Source organism: Microtus oregoni, unplaced genomic scaffold (assembly GCF_018167655.1).
Source record: "Microtus oregoni isolate MIOR12 unplaced genomic scaffold, Mior012 000002F_ref0000024, whole genome shotgun sequence".
NCBI classification, from domain to species: Eukaryota; Metazoa; Chordata; class Mammalia; order Rodentia; family Cricetidae; genus Microtus; species Microtus oregoni.
The window spans coordinates 68,187,286-68,205,993 of NW_024543061.1; the positions used below are offsets into that span (position 1 = coordinate 68,187,286).

At 49.7% G+C, this 18,708-nt stretch overlaps 2 protein-coding genes across 5 annotated transcripts; one reads left to right on the forward strand and one right to left on the reverse strand.

Moving 5' to 3' along the window:
* Positions 1-833: 833 nt before the first annotated feature.
* On the reverse strand, positions 834-7,165 carry Rhno1 (RAD9-HUS1-RAD1 interacting nuclear orphan 1). 2 transcript variants are annotated; one of them, XM_041642402.1, is made up of 4 exons: positions 7,084-7,165; positions 6,654-6,791; positions 2,953-3,201; positions 834-1,653 (listed from the first exon to the last, which is right to left on the reverse strand). In XM_041642402.1, the coding sequence occupies exons 3-4, from the start codon at positions 3,115-3,117 to the stop codon at positions 1,108-1,110; spliced, it is 711 nt and encodes a 236-aa protein (XP_041498336.1). In that variant the 5' UTR covers positions 3,118-3,201; positions 6,654-6,791; positions 7,084-7,165; the 3' UTR covers positions 834-1,107. The 2 variants fall into 2 exon arrangements, with proteins under 2 accessions (XP_041498336.1, XP_041498340.1); XM_041642406.1 differs by lacking the exon at positions 6,654-6,791 and having other exon boundaries at positions 7,084-7,140.
* Positions 7,166-7,244: 79 nt separating this feature from the next.
* On the forward strand, positions 7,245-18,590 carry Foxm1 (forkhead box M1). 3 transcript variants are annotated; one of them, XM_041642383.1, is made up of 8 exons: positions 7,245-7,362; positions 9,739-10,287; positions 11,244-11,395; positions 12,976-13,167; positions 14,662-14,790; positions 15,700-15,744; positions 16,266-16,338; positions 16,492-18,590. In XM_041642383.1, the coding sequence occupies exons 2-8, from the start codon at positions 9,783-9,785 to the stop codon at positions 17,703-17,705; spliced, it is 2,310 nt and encodes a 769-aa protein (XP_041498317.1). In that variant the 5' UTR covers positions 7,245-7,362; positions 9,739-9,782; the 3' UTR covers positions 17,706-18,590. The 3 variants fall into 3 exon arrangements, with proteins under 3 accessions (XP_041498317.1, XP_041498324.1, XP_041498327.1); XM_041642390.1 differs by having other exon boundaries at positions 16,269-16,338; XM_041642393.1 differs by lacking the exon at positions 15,700-15,744 and having other exon boundaries at positions 16,269-16,338.
* Positions 18,591-18,708: the final 118 nt, after the last annotated feature.

Consider the following 18,708-nt stretch of genomic DNA (forward strand, 5'->3'; position numbering starts at 1 on the left):
CTAAGAGCACTGACTGCTCTTCCAGAGGTCTGGAGTTCAATTCCCAGCAACCATATGGTGGCTCACAACCATCTGTAATGAGACCTGGTGCCCCCTTCTGGCCTGGAGTCATACATGCAGGCAGAACACTGTATACATAATAAATAAATCTTAAAAAAAAAAAAAAAAGAAAGAAAAAAGAATCCATTCCCAGCCTGGCAGTGGTGGTGCATGCCTTTAATTCCAGCATCTGAGAGGCAGGTGGATCTCTGTGAGACCAGCCTGGTCTACAGAGTGAGTTCCAGGACAGCCAGGGCTACACAGAGAAACTGTCTCAAAAAACAAAAACAGACCAAAAAAAGAAAGAAGAATCCACTTCCCCACTTCCTCACCATATGACTATAATATTGGCTTTTTGTTTTGTTTTTTTTTTTTGTTTTGAGACAAGGTTTCTCTGTAGCTTTGGTGCCTGTCCTGGAACTCACTCTGTAGACCAGGCTGGCCTCAAACTCACAGAGATCCACCTGCTTCTGCCTTCCGAGTGCTGGGATTAAATACATGCGCCACCACCGCTCTGCTGGCATATTTTTCACTGTAAAACAATCTCAAAACACAAACCTCCCTTGACCTCAATGTATTCATGAATACAGGGTTGTGGCCCTTTGGACAGAAAAGTCAAAGCTGTAAAGGCAGCTGTCAACCACTCTGATTTTCTCCATCAGTGGACGCTGTCTTTGAGCCTCATGATCAGCAACAAAAAATACGGAAAGAAATAAGTTTGGGATAAAAGACTACCAGCACAGAGCTTTTCATAGATGGGCCACACTGCTGCATTATTGACAAAAGCGGGGTTCTCTAGACACACAGAGCAGCCATTTATTTACAAACATCGTAAACAGTGCAAGGTACTCTAGAGGTTCAAACAGTTACCAACAGTTCATGACACTAAATCCACTCTTCCTCATATGAGGGGGCTTAACCAGCAAATCTAGAAACCGAGTTCCAGCGCCAGGCCTGCAGCTAAGTCCTCCTCCCTCTGGTGCTCACTCCAAGTCACCCTTTCAAGCCAGGGACGTGAGGCTGGGAATGACGGCGATCAGCAGCTGAGATGACACCTGTGACATCCACTCACATCTTCACGAGGAACTGGCTCTTGTCCAGCTTCCCTCTCTCCTTGAGGTAGGCAAACAGGTGCCTTCTGCGCCTCCACGTGACCTTTAACCCATACTTCTCCTCAGGGGTGTCCTTGACCAGAACAGGTCCGGGCTCTGGGCTGTTGGGAGCTCCAGGGCCCAGGATGCAGCCTGGAAGACTGTTTTCCTTCTGATCGGGGGAAGCAGGTTCTTCTCTCACAGACAACCCCGGGGTGTGGATATCAGGGGGTGTGAACACATGAGGTAAGCTTTGAGGGGCGTGCACTGACAGCTCCCTACAGCTCTGGGGACTGAGCAGTGGCACTAAAGGCCTTCTGGGAGTGTCCTTTTCTGACTGGCAGGGCTCGTCTCTGTTCAAGGATATCACTGTCTCTGAACTGGAAACCCGTGGACTCTCAAAGGTTAGCCGTGGGAACTTGCAGGTAGATCTTCGTGTTAATTGTTTTGTCTGGTCTTGGGGGCGGCGTTTCCGGTGTGCTGGAAGCTGGCTTTCAGCTGTTGTATCAAACTGAGGTAAGACCTGTGCATAAAAAGACAAAAAGGGCAGTGGGTCAACTACCAGAGAAACTATCCAGTGAGCAGAATCCTTCTTTAGTTTTGTTCAGAATCATGAGGATTCGCTACAGCGAAAGGACCCCAAGCCAACCAGCTACGTGAGGCACTAATAAGAAAACAGCTTTGGTTTTTCTGTCCCTCTGCCTCTCAGAGAGGAGACAAGGTATTTCTTGTCACCACACGACACCACTATGGCTATTTAACAGTCTGTTGTTAAACTTCACGAGAGCAGGGCTGGAAGGATCCAGGGGGTAGAACCCACAACTCAGCACGCTCGGCACACTCAGCAGTTCAGACCTCAGCAGAACAAAGCCCTCAGTAGGGCGGGGACCCACAGACTCATCCCCAACGTCCAGCAGAGTGTCTGGCAAACAGTGAATGGCAGCCACAAGAACTAGGAAGTGAGACAGTGTTCAGAAAAGGGATCTAGTACTGTATGTTTATCCAATCAGTGCTTATGGATCCCCCCCACTTTTTTAAAATTTATTTATTATGTATATAGCGTTCTGGGCACCAGATCTCGTTATAGATGGGTGTGAGCCATCATGTGGTTGCTGGGAATTGAACTCAGGACCTCCGGAACAGCAGTCAGTTCTCTTAACCTCTGAGCCATCTCTCCAGCTCCCCCCTCTCCCCCACACACACGTTTTAAGACAATCTTACCATGCAGTCCAGGCTGGCCTTCTGCCTCAGCCTCCCAAATGCTAGGATTACAGGTGTGCCTCATAATGCCATTTTTGTAGGATTTTCTCCCTAACGTTCAGTTCATTCAACCATAGAATACCTAGTACTTCCCACGTGAGTTACAGGAAATAATCTCATTTAGAAGCTTGCCATTTTTCTAGTTTTTTCACCCAGCTACTGGGTAGTGAAATAGTCCCTCAGAACTTTTTCAGAAGAACCTGGCAGGGAAGACTCCAGTTCCATATAACATGTATTTTGATCTGAACTAAGAAAATTAGATAAGGCCGGGCGGTGGTGGCGCATGCCTTTAATCCCAGCACTCGGGAGGCAGAGGCAGGCGGATCTCTGTGAGTTCGAGACCAGCCTGGTCTACAAGAGCTAGTTCCAGGACAGGCTCCAAAACCACAGAGAAACCCTGTCTCGAAAAAACCAAAAAAAAAAGAAAAAAAAAAAAAAAAAGAAAATTAGATAAGTCAGGTTACCACAACCAGAAAGAGTATCTGCTTTCCTGTCCCTGCTCCACAAGGATAAAGAGTCAGTATTCTGAAAAGCCTAACACAGTAAAGGTCAAAGGACCTACCCAGGAAGTGATGGTGCCCTGATCAATGGGCTTGCTGGGCACTCGTACAGTGTGGGTAATGGGTCGCTGGAGAGATTCATGATGTTTGGGGCCCTCCAGTGGCTGATGGTGGAATTGCAGCTGGGCTTTGTGTGACTGTCTTTGCTGTCTCTTTTTGGGAGGCATCAACAGGTAAAGGACGAGCAATTTGTAACCTCATGATGCAGGCTGCCTTCCTGGTCTGGGCTGGGGTCCAGTTGCAAACCATGCCTGTAGAGAAGAAACAAAAGCCGGGAGAAAATCTTGTGGGTGATTCCCCCATCCTTCATGACACGTGCTGGTCAATCGACCAAAAACTACCGTTCAGTCCTCAGGTTGGGGGGGGAACACAGCTTCCTAAAGCACCTCACAAAACACATTATCTCAGCAACACTCATTCAGTAAACACCCGCTGAACTCACTTATTGTGCCATGCTGAGCACTAGGAATTAAAGATGGACAAGTACTTATCAAGTCACTGAGCACTGAGGACGCCTGCAGTGAGAAAGATGTCCCTGGTTTTGAGGAGCTGGGATTGCATCGGAGAGGTACATTTGCCTTAAATGTATAAAGCCAAGTTTAACCCCCTGTACTGCAAAAAAAGAAAAAGTGGAAAGGAAGGAAAGGAGCTGAGAATTTAACAGAAGGAAACAATTACTCTTCAGTACAATGGTTTGCTTCCACTCATTTCCGAGAAGACTTTCTGGGTGGGAAGACACCTAACCTGGAATGAAGAGTTGGGAAAAGCAAAAAGCAGGAAGGTCACTGCAGTCTGAGGCGCACCACATGCAATGATGGTTATAGCTGGGCATGGCAGGACACACTTATTATCCCAATAGAGTTGGGATAGATGAAGTTCAAGTCTAGCCTGGGCTACACAGAAAAACCTTGTCTCAAAAACCAAACCATTGGGACCAGGCGTTGGTGGCCTTTAATCCCAGCACTCAGGAGGCAGAGGAAGGTGGATCTCTGTGAGTTCGAGGTCTTCCAAGATAGCCAAAGCTGTTATACAGAGAAACCCTGTCTTGAAAAAAACAAAACAAAGCCGGGCAGTGGTGGCGCACGCCTTTAATCCCAGCGCTTGGGAAGCAGAAACAGGTGGATCTCTGTGAGTTCAAGGCCGGAATGCGGAATGGTCTACAAGAGCTAGCTCCAGGACAGGCTCCAAAGCTACAGAGAAACTCTGTCTCAAAAATAAAAAATAAAAATAAAAAACAAAACCAAAAGCCAAACCACGCTGGATATGGTGTGCAGCCAATAATCTCAGCACTTAGGGGGCTGGAGGATCAGGAGTTCAAGGTCATTGTTAGCTAGTTCTAGACCAGCCTAAGTTACGTGAAATCTTAAACAGCCCAAAAGCTGTCTTGAGAATTACATGGCCAGCAAAAAAAAAAAAAAAAAAAAACTGGAAAAGATGTCTTCTGACACCCACGTGTGTTCCCCTTCCCCCACATCACTCACACAATGTCAGCATCTGGGAGGCTGTGGTAACAGATCTGAAATCCCAACACTCGGGAAGCAGATTTCTGTGCGCTGGAGCCTAGTCTCCACAGTGAGTTCCATGACAGTGGGGGATACACAGTGAGCTGTGTTTTAAGGTCCTTTTTTAAAGGATGAATGACGACAATAAGATTAGACATGGTGTCAGCACTGGGTCAGGAGAGCCAGTGAGGCCAAGTGAGTGTGGAGTTGGGGTGAGCAGTCACGAGAGATTTTCAGACAAAGCTTGTGATCGCCCAACGGGGCTGGAGAGATGGCTCAATAGTTAAGAGCAGTGGCTGTTATCCCAGAGGATACGGGTTCAATTCCCAGCACCCACATGGCAGCTCACAACTGTTTGAAACTCCAGTTCTAGGGGACCTGACACCCTCATACAGACATACATGTAGGCAAAACACCAATGCACATAAAACAAAATTTCAAAACAGATGCCCACCCCGCAGAGAAGCCAACTGAGTCACACAGTGAAGCCCCATGCACTTACCTCCCAGGGGGTTCCTTCCTGACGATCTGTATCTACCTGTTTCCCTACCCTTGCATGACTTTGAAGAAAATATATTCTTTTTGGTTTTCATGTTGAACCTCAGGCCTATACCCCTTGGCTATATACCAGCACCTCTTACAATTATTTTGACGTTTTTGAGACAAGGTCTCACGCAGCCTAGGCTGGCTTCACGTTCACTGTGTAGTCTCCGCATCCCCAGGTGCTGGGTTACAAGGCATGCCCGCAGCACTAGGTGCTTGTTCTGTTGCTGGCATCAATACCCCAGGAAAGCAAGCTAAGGAAGGAAGGGCTGGCTATTCTGGCTCACAGTTCCTGCGTACAGTCTTGTGTTGGGGGAGTCGTGGCAGCTGGGACCTGAAGGCAGCTGGGCACACACTTTAGCTGGCAGGAAGCAGATGAATGTGCTCAGCTGGTTTTCTTGATTTTAGTGAGTCCAGGTCCCCAGTTCACAAGATGGGAGCATAAGCATTCAGAGTGGAGTTATCCCACCTTAATCTAATGTAGATAATCTCTTACAGACGTGCCCAAACCAAATGTTAACTCAGGCTTTGACTTACTTCTGCTCAAGCTTTGCTTGCTTTTATTTGAGGCAGTGTCTTACTATGTAGCCTTGGCAGGCCTCAGTTTCAGAGATCCGGCTGTCTCTGGGTATTGAGATTAAAAGCCTGCACCACTACAGCCCAGTTTTATTTTTCAGATGGGGTCTCACTCTGCAATCCAGACTGGCCTCTAACTCGAGATCCTTTTGTCTCACCCCAGGATTAGTGTTATGGCCCACAGGCCTAGCTGCTGATGTGGGGAGCAGCCATGAAAGCGAAGTCTGGGCAGGTCATCCAAAGGAAGTTCTTTACTTCCAACCATTATCACCTGGGACTCTGGCCATCGATAAATTTAAATGGAGACTGGCGTCTCAACAGTTTACCCAATTCTTTTTTTAAAGATGTATTTATTTATTTATTTATTTATTTATTTATTATGTATGCAGTGTTCTGTCTGTATATATGTCTGCAGGCCAGAAGAGGGCACCAGATCTCATTACAGATGGGCGTGAGCCATCATGTGGTTGCTGAGAATCGAACTCAGAACCGAAGAGCAGTCTCTTAACCTCTGAGCTATCTCTCCAGCCCCTAAAAACTCAATTCTAATTGAGCTCGGGGCTCTCTGAATATTCCAATATGTTGGACATGCGGAGAGAGCGAGTTTGCAAACCTGATTAAAATAAAGGCTCTTTGCTTTAACATATGGGACTTGGTCTCCTTTGTTGGCTTTTGTCGGGACCCACGGATTTGGGCATAACACAACTCTTGATTGGCTTCCTTTAATTATTAGATAAGGACAAAACTCAACAAGGCTGAAGACCTTCCAGTCTCAAAGCACACCGCACTCCTGCGCCTTAGTTCAAATCCCATGACCTTCAGCCTCTGCACTCAGTCAAAGCAGACTTCGGTTTCCCACCCTTCTTTGTAGTGAGGTACAGATCTCACACAGCGTCTCGGTTCATTAAATTAAAAATAAATAAAAAGAGCCTTCCCTGTCCTAAGCCAAGATTTTCTCATTAAAATAAATATTCCAAGTGTCATACGAGGGTGCGAGGGGGTGACCTCAGCTACTCCGAAGGCGGAGACACGAGGATCGAGAATTCTATACATGGGGAGACCTTGTATCAGACAAAACCTACCCGCCTCTAACTTGTTCCTCCGCAGCTAGAATTCTACCGGTCTGTTTATCTCATTCCGTGGTCCTTCTCCACCAGACGGTGGGCCCCGGGAAGGGACGACCCGATCTGCCACCGTGTCTCCGGCTCCGGCTGTAAAGTCTGTTCGGTAAGTAAATGAACACCTGTCTCCCTCGAGGCTGGACGGGTCGGGCCCTCCCCCCCCCCCCCGCAGGGCACGACCCCGCCAGCCGGGAACGCGCAGCACCGAGGGCTGGACCGGAGACCAGGGCTGGCCGAGCGGGTCGCCCACCGGCAGAGTGACGTGTGCTGCCCCGGAAGGAAGTCGACCACGGAGGCTCCCTGGGAGAGCCGGGGCGGAGCCGCCCGCTGGCCGCTAGCCGCAGCCCGCGCGTCCCTCCCGCCGCCCCTCGAGCCCCGGAGACCGCCTTACCCGCCCTCCCGGCCGCGGCCGCCGCTCCTCCGGACGCCGAGCGTTCGGGGCCGGAACCCGGAGACAAGCCGGTGCCGATTGGCGACGCTCCGTCACGTGACCGCAACGCTCCGCCGGCGCCAATTTCAAACAGCGGAACAACTGAAAGCGGCGCTGCGGGACCCACCCCCGGCCCGGGCTCCCCCCGCACCCCGCCCCGGGCTCCCACCCCGGCCGTCCCTCCGGGACCCGCCGCCCGGGCCTGCCTCGGCCCCGCCTGGAGCAGCCGTGGCGTGTGAGGTGAGTGCGGTGCAGAAAGGAAGTCCCAGGCCGGGCCGGGCCGGGCCAGGGGAGGGCTCGGAGTCGGGACTGCCGGGGCTGCGGGGCGCGAGAGGGTGATGGGGACCGCCGGGCAGGAGGTGTGAGCCGGCCGGCCTTGGCCTTCCCGCCGCCTTCTCCGAGCCCCCGGAGGTCCTGGGAACAGACCTGCCCCTCTGAGCCTGCACAGGCGGTCAACCCTGCCTCCGCCTCCACGGTTGCAGGGCGGGATCCTTAGCTGAGTGTTGCAAGGTTCCCGGTTCGGTGTGGAGAATGGGGGTGACTCTGCAAGTTGCGTCCGGTTCGAAGGTATTAGGGAGTATTAGGAAGAGAAAAGGTCAACGAGAAATACCCTGTGGTGTGGGGGTGTCGGCTACTTGATTGGGGTGGGGTGTAATGTGAAGCAAAATGAAAACTGAGATTTGAAGGTAGAGAAAAGGAAATAGAAAGAAAAGGAAGCCACAGGATGGACGGGACCTAAGAACCCTAAGTAGCTGGCAAATGTCAAAAATGGGTAATCCTTTTTTGGCAGGTGTCCTAAAAAAAGGAGCTGGTTTCCCTGTTTCTTGTCATTCAAAATAGAATGACAGGATTTAAATTAATGATAAGTTATTTTGTATATCTATGAAAATCTATAAAATGCTTCTTCTGAAGAAAAGACTACTCCCTTAGCATTTCAAAGGCACTTTAGCATGGTCAGGCATGGTGGCAAATGTCTGTAATCTCAGCATTTACAAAAGTGGGGTCCAAAGGCTCAGCAATTCAAAGCCAGCCTGGACTACATAAGATTTTCTCAAAAATAAAAGCCACCTTGAGCATATTAATGGTAGCAACATCTTAGTAGGCAGGAGATGTGTAAACTGAGACTGCTAGTTTGTTACCCCTGCTGGCCGCTTCTTTATTAACCGATGGTACTAAAACATATTCATAGCATACAGAGGGGCATCCCGCACCAGAGGTGGGCGTTACAATCTTACGGTGAAGCAGAAAGTTAAGGTATATAAAGTAACATACTTACAAAACTCAAATGCCATAAATATTTGCAAGTACAGAGATGTTACTGTTTTGTTTTGTAAAGCAAGAGGACTGGGGTTTTATTGTAAAGCACTAACCAAGCATCACAGAGCCCTGGGTTCAATCCCCAGCAACACAAAAACCTGGCTCATGGCCAAGCCTGTGACTCTAGCAGATGTAGGCAGGAGAATCAGAAATGTAAGGTCAGCTGCATTGTTTGAGACCAACCTAGGCTAGAAGAGACTATGTCTCCTCCTGGAAAAACAACACTGTGGGTTTAGCTCAGAGGTAGTAGAGTCCTTACCTACTGTGTGTTCACTGGCCAGCAGTGAAAATGTAAAATCGTTGACTGCACAGTTTTGCTGTAGGCTTTGAATAGGGAAGTTCCCCTCCCCCCCCCCACCTTGGGAGATCCTGCAGGCTAGAAGGTGATTTCATAGGTGCCTCTGACTATGTGCACGGAACCTCTGACCTGCAGAAAAAAAAAAGCACCAAGACTGTATCACAGACTGGGTTGCAGAATCAGAGTTTTGTCAGGACTCCTAATTGCCACTTGTCTATCCATTCTCTGATCTTTCACCTCTCTCTACAGTCATTGCAAGTGACTTTCTGAATTCTGGGGGACTGGCAGCTTTTCCACCTTGTTATAGATGTCATCTCACTTATTCTGTTAGCCAAACATTAAAAAACAATGTTTTCACATGTTTATTGGGGGGTGGCACCCACATGTTGGAGTTGGTTCTCTCCTTTCACCCTTGTGGTCCCAGGGATTGAATTCAGGTGTCAGGCTTAGCAGCAGGCGATTTAACTCGCTGAGCCATCTTGCTGACCCCAAACAACCTGGGTTTTGTTTGCTTTTTTTGTAGTGCTGGCAACTGAACCTAGGGCCTTGCAGAAGCTAAGCAAGCACCCTGTCGCTAAGCTGTGTTATATCCACGGCCTGGCCAGTAGTGAGCTTCCAGGAGATCATTGACTCCAATTCAGTCCCACGTTCTCCACTTGAATTGCTTGTTTACTGTAATTTTTAGCTTTCCTTGGTCAGTAGTAGGGCTTTATTCATTCATTTCATTTCATTTCTTTTTTTGAGACAACGTCTCACACGGCCAGTGCTGACCTTGAACTCACTATTTGGCTGAGGGTGACCTTAAACTTTGTAGGTTCTGGGATTACAAGTGTACAACAAACCCAGGTTCTGTCCTTATTGTCTGAGGGCTCGACAGGGACACAGGCAGCATTCCCCTGGGCCTCTGAGCTTCTGCTTGTGACCGTTCATACTAAGGACCCCTTCCAGTTTGTCTCCACTCCCACCACTCTGTGATACCAAGCTTCTCCTTGCCCCTGCAGGGTCGGTGCTTGTGATTCTCAATGGAGAGCGAGAGCACAGCTTCATGATGAGAACCAGCCCCCGGCGGCCACTGATTCTCAAAAGACGGAGGCTGCCCCTTCCTGTTCAAAATGCCCCAGGAGAAACAGCAGAGGAAGAAGCAAAGAGACCCTCTGCCCAGCAGGAGCCTACTCAAGCACAGGCCTCCCAGGAGGTGGCAGAGTCCAGTTCCTGTAAGTTTCCAGCTGGAATCAAGATCATCAACCACCCCACCATGCCCAACACACAAGTGGTGGCCATCCCCAACAATGCCGACATCCAAAGCATCATCACAGCACTAACTGCCAAAGGGAAAGAGAGCGGCAGCAGTGGACCCAACAAGTTTATCCTCATCAGCTCTGGGGGGACCTCATCTCACCCTCCTGGTCCCCAGCCGCAAGCCCAAACCAGCCATGATTCCAAGAGGACAGAAGCGAGCACTGAGACATTGGGACCAAAGCCAGCAGCCAAGGGTGTGCCTGTTCCCAAGCCACCTGGAGCCCTTCCAAGGCAAAGACAGGAAACCTGTGGTACGTGGTTTGTAAGGCAAAGGGGTGTGAAGGCTGGCCTTTCTCCTCCCCGCCTGCAGTCAGTCAAGCTGATGAATGTGGTAGATAGGAATCTAGGAGGGGCCACAGCAAAGGCTCACTTTTCTTTATCCTGAAACTTTGAGCAAACCATCTGGGCACTGTTGAAAGGGTTACCGTAATGTAACATTCCCATCTCTCTCTTTATGTTGGAAAAGGATTTGTTGATTGACTGGTCGGTTGATTTGATTTATTCTTTGTACGGACCTGTGTCTTAGTCACTGTTCTATAGCTCTGAAGAGGCACCATGCCCAAGGCAACTCTTATGAAAGAAAGCATTTAAGTGGGGGCTTGCTTAGTTTCAGAGGTTTAGTCCATTTTCACCATGGTGGGGAGCGTGGCAGCATTTAGGCAGGCACTGAGGCAGTAGCTGAGAGCTACATCCTGATCTGTGGGCTGAGAGAGGCAGAGAGAAGCTGGGCCTGACACAGGCTTTTGAAACCTCAAAGCCCACCCACAGTGACACACTTCCTTCAACAAGGCCACATCTCCTAATCCTTTGAGACAGTGCTGCTTGCTGACTAAGCATTCAAATCTACGAGCATATAGGGACCGTTCTTATTCAGACCACCATAATCCGGTAAGGAAGTAAATCTCCATATTAAAGGAATAAATTGGAGCCTGGGGGAGAAAAGTGACTTTCTTGTGTAGCTATCCAAAAATTGCCTTGACAGATGCCTAAGGTTCTATCTGACGCCTTGAGATGGAGTTCAGCGTTCCTGAATTTCTCAAGTCCATCAGGAGGCAGAGTAACTTAGAGCCACAATGATTTGTGATTTACCGTGTGTTCCCTGTCCCTAAGAGCTGAGCTGGAGGGTTATCTCCAGCCATCAATTTTGATGGAGCTGCAGGACATCTGAAGAGGCTGCTAATGGAATCTTGGGTTGTTTTCCTCATAGCTGGTGGCGAAGCGGCAGGCTGCACGCTGGACAACAGCTTAACCAATATCCAGTGGCTTGGGAAGATGAGTTCTGACGGGCTGGGCCCCTGCAGCATTAAGCAGGAGATGGAGGAGAAGGAGAATTGTCACCTGGAGCAGAATCAGGCTAAGGTGAACTGTTCTGTCTCTCACTCATTAGGAAAGTCAGAACCGCTTAGTGCAGGGGGTTTCTAAGAAGGGAAATGGATCAAGGAGCTACTGGAGCGGAACATCCAACTTCTCTTATTGACACCACTTAGTGCTTTTGCTTTTCTGTGTAATTTTTCTTTAAAATTTTTTTTTTTTGGCTGGGCAGTATTGACACAGGCCTTTAATCCCAGCACTCGAGGGGCGGGTCAGAGGCAGGCGAGTCTCTGAGTTTGAGGCCAGCCTGGTCTACAGAGCAAGTTCCAGGAGAGGCACCAATTACACAGAGAAACCCTGTCTCGAAAAACAACAAAACAATAACAAAAAAAAACCATACAGTTTGTATGTGTAAAGTTATATCTCAAAATTTTAAACTGAATGATCAGGTCTTTGTGTAAAACCTCCAGATGTGTCCTTTGAAAGCATTTGCCCCACACTTGACTGTGGCTGCTCTACAAACACTGAAACAGGATGGGTTTACAGTTCGTCAGGACTACAAATGGAACTGAGACCTAAGACTTTCGACCTGCAGGTCTGAAAATGGGCATGGATTCATACACACCATTGTGCAGACCCCAACTAGAGAATTAGCTGGAAGAGACTCCAGTTGTTTTTTGTTTTTAATAGACAGGGTCTTATTATGTAGCTTAGGCTAGTTTAGAAAAGGTTGTGAGCCCGGGCAGTGGTGGCACGCGCCTATAATCCCAGCACTCGGGAGGCAGAGGCAGGAAGATCTCTGTGAGTTCGAGGCCAGCCTGGTCTACAGAGTGAGTTCCAGGACAGGCTCCAAAGCTACACAAAGAAACCCTGTCTTGAAAAACCAAAAGAAAAGGTTGAGGATGACCTTGAGTTCTAGATCACTCTGCCCTACTGCTGACATTGCGGACATGTGTGTCACCACAGTCCATTCATGTGGTGCTGGAGATCCAGCCCAGGCCTTCATGCATGTTGGGCAAATCTTGTGCCAACTGAGCTAGGTATGTTCCCAGCCTCTAGGCTTCTTCTTATCAGGCAATTTATCTTCAGGAAGAGGATGGAAGTGAATCAGTTCCTAATTGCTGGGGGTCTAGACTAACAATGCCTGATCACTGATAGCAAACTTTAATTCCATTATGAAATAGTGGTCTCAAAGAAGCTTGTTTTTCTGGTCAGAGGTGGCAAAGGTCATTAATCCCAGCACTTTGGAGGCAGAGACAGGCAGATCTTTGTGAGTTCAAGGCCAGCCTGGTCTACAGAGTGAGTTCCAGAACTCTGTGTAGCTCTGCAAATAAACCCTATTTCAGGGCGAGGGAAAAGTTTGTTTTTAGTATAGACTAGAGCAGTGGTTGTTGAGGTCACATATCAGATATTTACATTATGATTCATAACAGTAGCAAAAGTATTGTTAGGAAGTAACAACAAAATAATTTTATGGCTGGGGGTCAGCACAGCGTGAGGAGCTGTTATTAAAGGGCCAGCATTAGGAAGGTTGAGAAGTGCTACTCAGCGGGCTGGGGGTGGGGTGGTTTCCATGAACTCTGTGTCATTCTCCGGTCCCTCTCCCTTCGACTTCTCACACCACACAGGTTGAGGAACCCTCAGGAGCGTCCACGTCTTGGCAGGATTCTGTGTCTGAGAGGCCACCCTACTCTTACATGGCCATGATACAATTTGCCATCAACAGCACTGAGAGAAAGCGTATGACCTTGAAGGACATCTACACGTGGATTGAGGACCACTTCCCCTATTTTAAGCACATCGCCAAGCCAGGCTGGAAGGTACTGTGCGCCATAGCTGAGGTCAAGGTCATTCTGGTATAACTCTTTCTCACTCTGCTTCAGATTGTGTCGTAATGAAAAATAATATAAAAAAATTATGAGAGATTAACTTCCTGGAACATCTAGTGCGCCAGGCCTTTTCCTTTTCTCCCTTGTTTTGAGACAGTCTTACTACATGCTCTAGGCTGGCCTCAAACTTCCAGTCTTCCTGGTTCAACCTCGGGAGCAGATGGGGGTGCAAATGTGTGCCATCATACCCACTGGGCAGGCGTGTCTTGTTCTTCATCTCATGCACTGGGACTCCAAGACAAATGCCCGGGAATCTGTGTCAGAATCAGAAAGTACATATGGATATATACACATATATGTATTTGCATTTACTTATTTGCTTGTTGCAGAGAGGTCTGTGTGTGGTGGGCATGTGAAGGTCAGAGAACAGTTCTTTGGAGTTGTCTCTCAGTGTGAGTTCTGGGATTGAGCTCAGGCTTGGCAGCAGGTACCTTTACCCATCTTTCAGTCCCTTGCGTTACATCGAAAAGCTTGGGTAGAATGGGACTTGCCAGACTGGAGATGTAGTTCATTGGCAGAGTACTTACCTGCCACGCACAAGAGCCTGGATTTGAAGTGGGATTTGCCAGGAAGAATGACATCTGACTCCTATTTGACCCAGCATGTGACCTCATGTCCTCTCTGCAGCCTGCCCTGCATGGCTTGCCTGCAGTGCTGACACCTGGGCTGTCTGACACCGGGCCACAGGTGGTAGCGGTGCTACAGTTGTATCTGATCCTCACATTGGCATCTTCCTAGATCTCTAAAATCAAGATTTCCAGTCTCTGAGATAGGCTCTTGCTAGGTAACCCAGCCTAGCTGAACTCTGCATCTTCCTGCCTTGTCTTCCTAAGTACTGGGAATACGGGTGTGCACCATGTGTCCAGGCATGGAGATAGTTTTTCCTGCTGCTGCTCCTGTACCTTCTGTGTTTCTCTGTGGATCGTGCAGTGGGCAGCAGTCTTCTTACCTCTCCTGATGCCAAAGGGCGTGGTACACTTCTGGAAAACACAGAGTGCTCGGCTTTGCCTGTCTTTATTTTTCCACTCAGATGATGAGGCAGAAGTTGCAGGTGTAAAGTTCCTTTTCAGGGTTCCTTTCACCTCTGTCCTGGACTGGGATAGAGCACAGGAACAGAGAGGGACGCTTCCAGCCCAAGACTTTAATAGCCTGGAGATAAGCTAGATCTGTTTTTTGTTGTTATGGTTTATTGTTTTTGTAACCAACTGAAGGGGTGTCACCAATCTGTCTCCTGGGGTGTATGACTGAGGTTAGCTCTGCAGTGTGGCACCTCAGGAAGGGAGGTGCCAGCAGGTCAGATTGCAAGGACCCTGCGCATAGTCTCTGCTGATGATAGGGGGAGACTCCCCCGCTTTTCCCAGTTCGCTCCAGGGGTGATGTTTCCCCAGCTCACGGAGCTGCTAACTGTTCACCTTTCCCTTTCAGAACTCCATTCGTCACAACCTTTCTCTCCATGACATGTTTGTGCGGGAGACGTCTGCCAATGGCAAGGTCTCTTTCTGGACCATTCACCCAAGTGCCAATCGCTACTTGACATTGGACCAAGTGTTTAAGGTAATTGCCCCTGTTTGAGCTAGAGAGCCAGAGTTGTTGGTTATAGAGCCTCTGGAAAGGAGCAGTGTTCCTCCTGACGTTCTCTGACTGAGAGAGCTAGAACCAGTCAGTTAATGGCTTGCATAGTGCCCTGACCTCAGGTGACAGATACCAAATAACACTCCTTTGCATTAGACCAGAGCTCAAAGAGAACTATTCTGGTCCAAAATTGAGAAATCTTTTTCTAACTTCCTCTGTAAGTAGACCGTTGTTACTACGGCTTCCAGGTCTCTAATATGGGGTTCTGGAGAATGAATCTGGGATAGGCCTAGTAATGGCATGGCGTGGGGGGAGCTGGCGTGGGGGGAGCATCTTTCTGTCCGTGCACATGCCATGTGCCAGAGGAGGACCCTGGGTGTCCTGTTCTGTCACTTTCGTTTCCTTGGGATGAGGTCTCTCATTGAAACTGGAACTACGTTGATTGTCGGCAGACCCCTGAATCCGCCTGTCTCCACCCCCACCTCATAGTACTGGGGTATAAGCACTTGTATGGCCAGCCCTGACTTTATTTTTCAATGCAGGGCTGGGATCTGAACTCGGATCCTTATGCTTATACAGCAGTCTGTCTTACCCACTCAGCCATCTTTCCAGCCCTATAATTTGTATTTTCAGTCTTGCTCCAAAGAAACCTTTTTTTAAGTCTAGAGACCAGAAATGGAGCCACAAGAACACGTTTTCAGGAAAAAAGTTGTTTTGGGAATTTCTAGTACCCATAAAGATGCTGTTGCTGTGCTGTTCTTCTGGAAGGGACCATTATCCATGGTGTCTCTTGGCACCCATCAAATAGGTTTCTTCCTAGTCTGGGTAGATTGACCACATTAGTGGTAACTTCATCTCATTTCTCTCCCTCGATGCCTGGCCGCCACCCAGCCACTGGAACCAGGGTCTCCACAATCGCCTGAGAACTTGGAATCAGTAAGATTCTTTTCCTCTGGCTCGGGGCTTGGCCTTATTTTCCTTCACTGCTCAGCATGGCTTTAGTGGGCAGAGAAGCTGTGATGTGGGGAGGGGACTGTGTTTGGCCCCGTGGCTGCTAGCCCTAAACACAGCATCACAAAGGTGTGCTGAGCAGAGCAAACTGGGCACTGCAGGACCTGCCACTGCAAGGACAAGTGCGTGGCATGGGCCTCGCAGGCAGCAGCATCAGTCTGTTTTCTCAGCCTGCCTTTCCTTTGTCTCTCCGGTAGCTGTTGCGTTCCCTGTGGGTGGTGAGGATCATGGTGTCGCATTGTCCTGTCCTCTCCTATCATATGTCTGTTTCTGGCCATTTTTCCCCCAGCATGGCTTGACAGATTGTACTTACCTGCATCCATCGTTCAAACTAGCTTTTTCTAGTCTTTGGGTTGTTGGTTAGGCCAATTGCATCAGCTCAAGTTATTGGGGTTCTGCTCTCTCCCCTCACCTTACTAGCTCTGGTTTCTTTCTCCTCCCAAAAGCAGCAGCAGAAACGACCCAATCCTGAGCTCCGTAGAAATGTGACCGTCAAAACTGAACTCCCGCTGGGCGCACGTGAGTATGGGAGTGAGCCTCAGACCTGCCTGATCTGGTTCTGGGGCCTAGCTTCAGCTTCTCTCTCCAACTTAAAGGATCCCAGCGCACAGTTAAGCAGGGCTCCTGGAGTGGGAAGTAGCGAACCCTCTGATCTCTCCTGCTTCCTCCTAGGGCGGAAGATGAAGCCTCTGCTCCCACGGGTCAGCTCATACCTGGTGCCCATCCAGTTCCCAGTGAACCAGTCTCTGGTGTTACAGCCCTCGGTAAAGATGCCATTGCCTCTGGCAGCTTCACTTAGGAGCTCAGAGCTCGCTCGTCATAGCAAGCGAGTCCGAATTGCACCCAAGGTACTGCTAGCCAATGAAGGGATCGCCCCACTTCCTGCTGCCGGACCAGTGAAGGAGGAGAAATCCCTGCTTGAAGAAGGGCTATTGCCTTTGCTTCCTATTCAGTCCATTAAGGAGGAAGAAATCCAGCCTGGGGAGGACTTGACACCCTTCGAGAGGCCTGTCAAAGTGGAGAGCCCTCCCTTGGAAGAGTGGCCCTCTCCGTGTGCGTCACTGAAAGAGGAACTGTCCAATTCCTGGGAAGATTCTTCCTGCTCTCCTACCCCAAAGCCCAAGAAGTCCTATTGTGGTCGCCAGTCCCCAGCCCGGTGTGTCTCGGAAATGCTGGTGACCAAGCGAAGAGAGAAGAGGGAGGTGAGCCGCTCTCGGAGGAAACAACGCCTCCGGCCACCCTGTCTGGATGAGCCGGAACTGCTTTTCTCAGAGGACCCCAGCACATTACAGCCGGCCATGGAGCCCCTACTCCTGGCGGAGTCGTCAGAGCCTGCGTCCCAGCTCGACTGCCCTCAAGAGGAGGGGGTGCCTTTCAAGACCCCCGTCAAGGAGACATTGCCCATCTCCTCCACTCCTAGCAAGTCTGTGCTCTCCAGAACCCCTGAGTCCTGGAGGCTTACACCCCCAGCCAAAGTTGGGGGGTTAGATTTCAGCCCAGTACGAACCCCCCAGGGCGCCTTTGGCCCCTTGCCTGACTCCCTGGGGCTGATGGAGCTGAATACCACACCTCTGAAAAGTGTTCCCCTTTTTGACTCACCCCGGGAGCTCCTCAACTCAGAACCCTTTGACCTTGCCTCTGACCTTGCCTCTGACCCCTTCAGCAGCTCTCCACCTCCACATCTTGAGGTCCCCAAGCCAGACTCCCCCGAGCCACAGGTCCCCAGCCTTTCAGCCAACCGTTCTCTCACAGAAGGCCTGGTCTTAGACACAATGAACGACAGCCTCAGCAAGATCCTTCTAGACATCAGCTTCCCTGGCCTGGAAGAGGACCCTCTAGGCCCCGACAACATCAACTGGGCTCAGTTCATCCCTGAGCTGCGATAGAGCCAAGGCCTTGTCCTTGCTACTCAAGCTGCTCACTATCCTGGCACTTGTGTGACTGGGTAGTACAAGGCTCAGTGTACCCCAAGCCCTCTGAGGGAAGCTGCCATGCAAGGACTGAGCTGTGCCCTTTACCTAATTATGCCAAGAGATAGTCACATCGAAGCCACTGCTGGGACCTGTGCATGCAGCAGGGTCTCCAGAGAGTCTGAGTCCTCCACTGTCTCTGCTGGTACCCGCAGGGTGGGCGTTGACAAAAGCAGTGGCGATCAGGAAGTGCCCCATAGTCACCTGCTGCTCCTGGCAGGATAACCCTTGTAAATGGTGTACGTCCCCCAAATTGCCCTCTAATTATAACTGTGAGCTTATTTTCTTAGATCATTATCTAGAGACTGCCAGGAGTCGGTGGGGTGACAAGGGCTGCACTTGGCTTCTGCTTGCAGCCTTTGGGGGAAGGACCTGCGGTGCAGTTTCTTCCACACTTGTGGGTTCTCTATGCATCTAGACATACAGGTTGGCTTGCCAGGATCCCGCTTACTGCCCTTTCCTGACACCCCCATGTTTCCAAACCAGTGGTCCTGGTAGAAAAGCCTGTTGGGTTTGGGTGTGAGGGATGGGTGCTCACATGAGTCCTGTTAGGTGGTTCTCTGATAGTGTTCCTGATCATGCCGGGAAGCCAGCATTGAGAGCTCAGACCGAGGCCTGAGAAGGAGGAAGTGACCCCTGACCTGCCTGGCTTCCTTAGCTTGCACCTGAGCTTCGCAAAGAGCCACCCTAGGCTCCAATACACAAGCCAGCACAAGAACACTACTGTAACTACCTACTGAATAAAACCCAGGGTGGCACTGCTGGTCTCGAGGACTTGAATGAGGGGCAGTGGTGGAGACTGGAGATGATGGCCGGGGCCTTTCACAGATGTTCCTCCCACACCCTTTTCTGACTCAGAAATTGCCGGTTTTGTCTGATGTGGTTCATAGCTATAATCTCAGTCCTTGAGGTAGAGAGG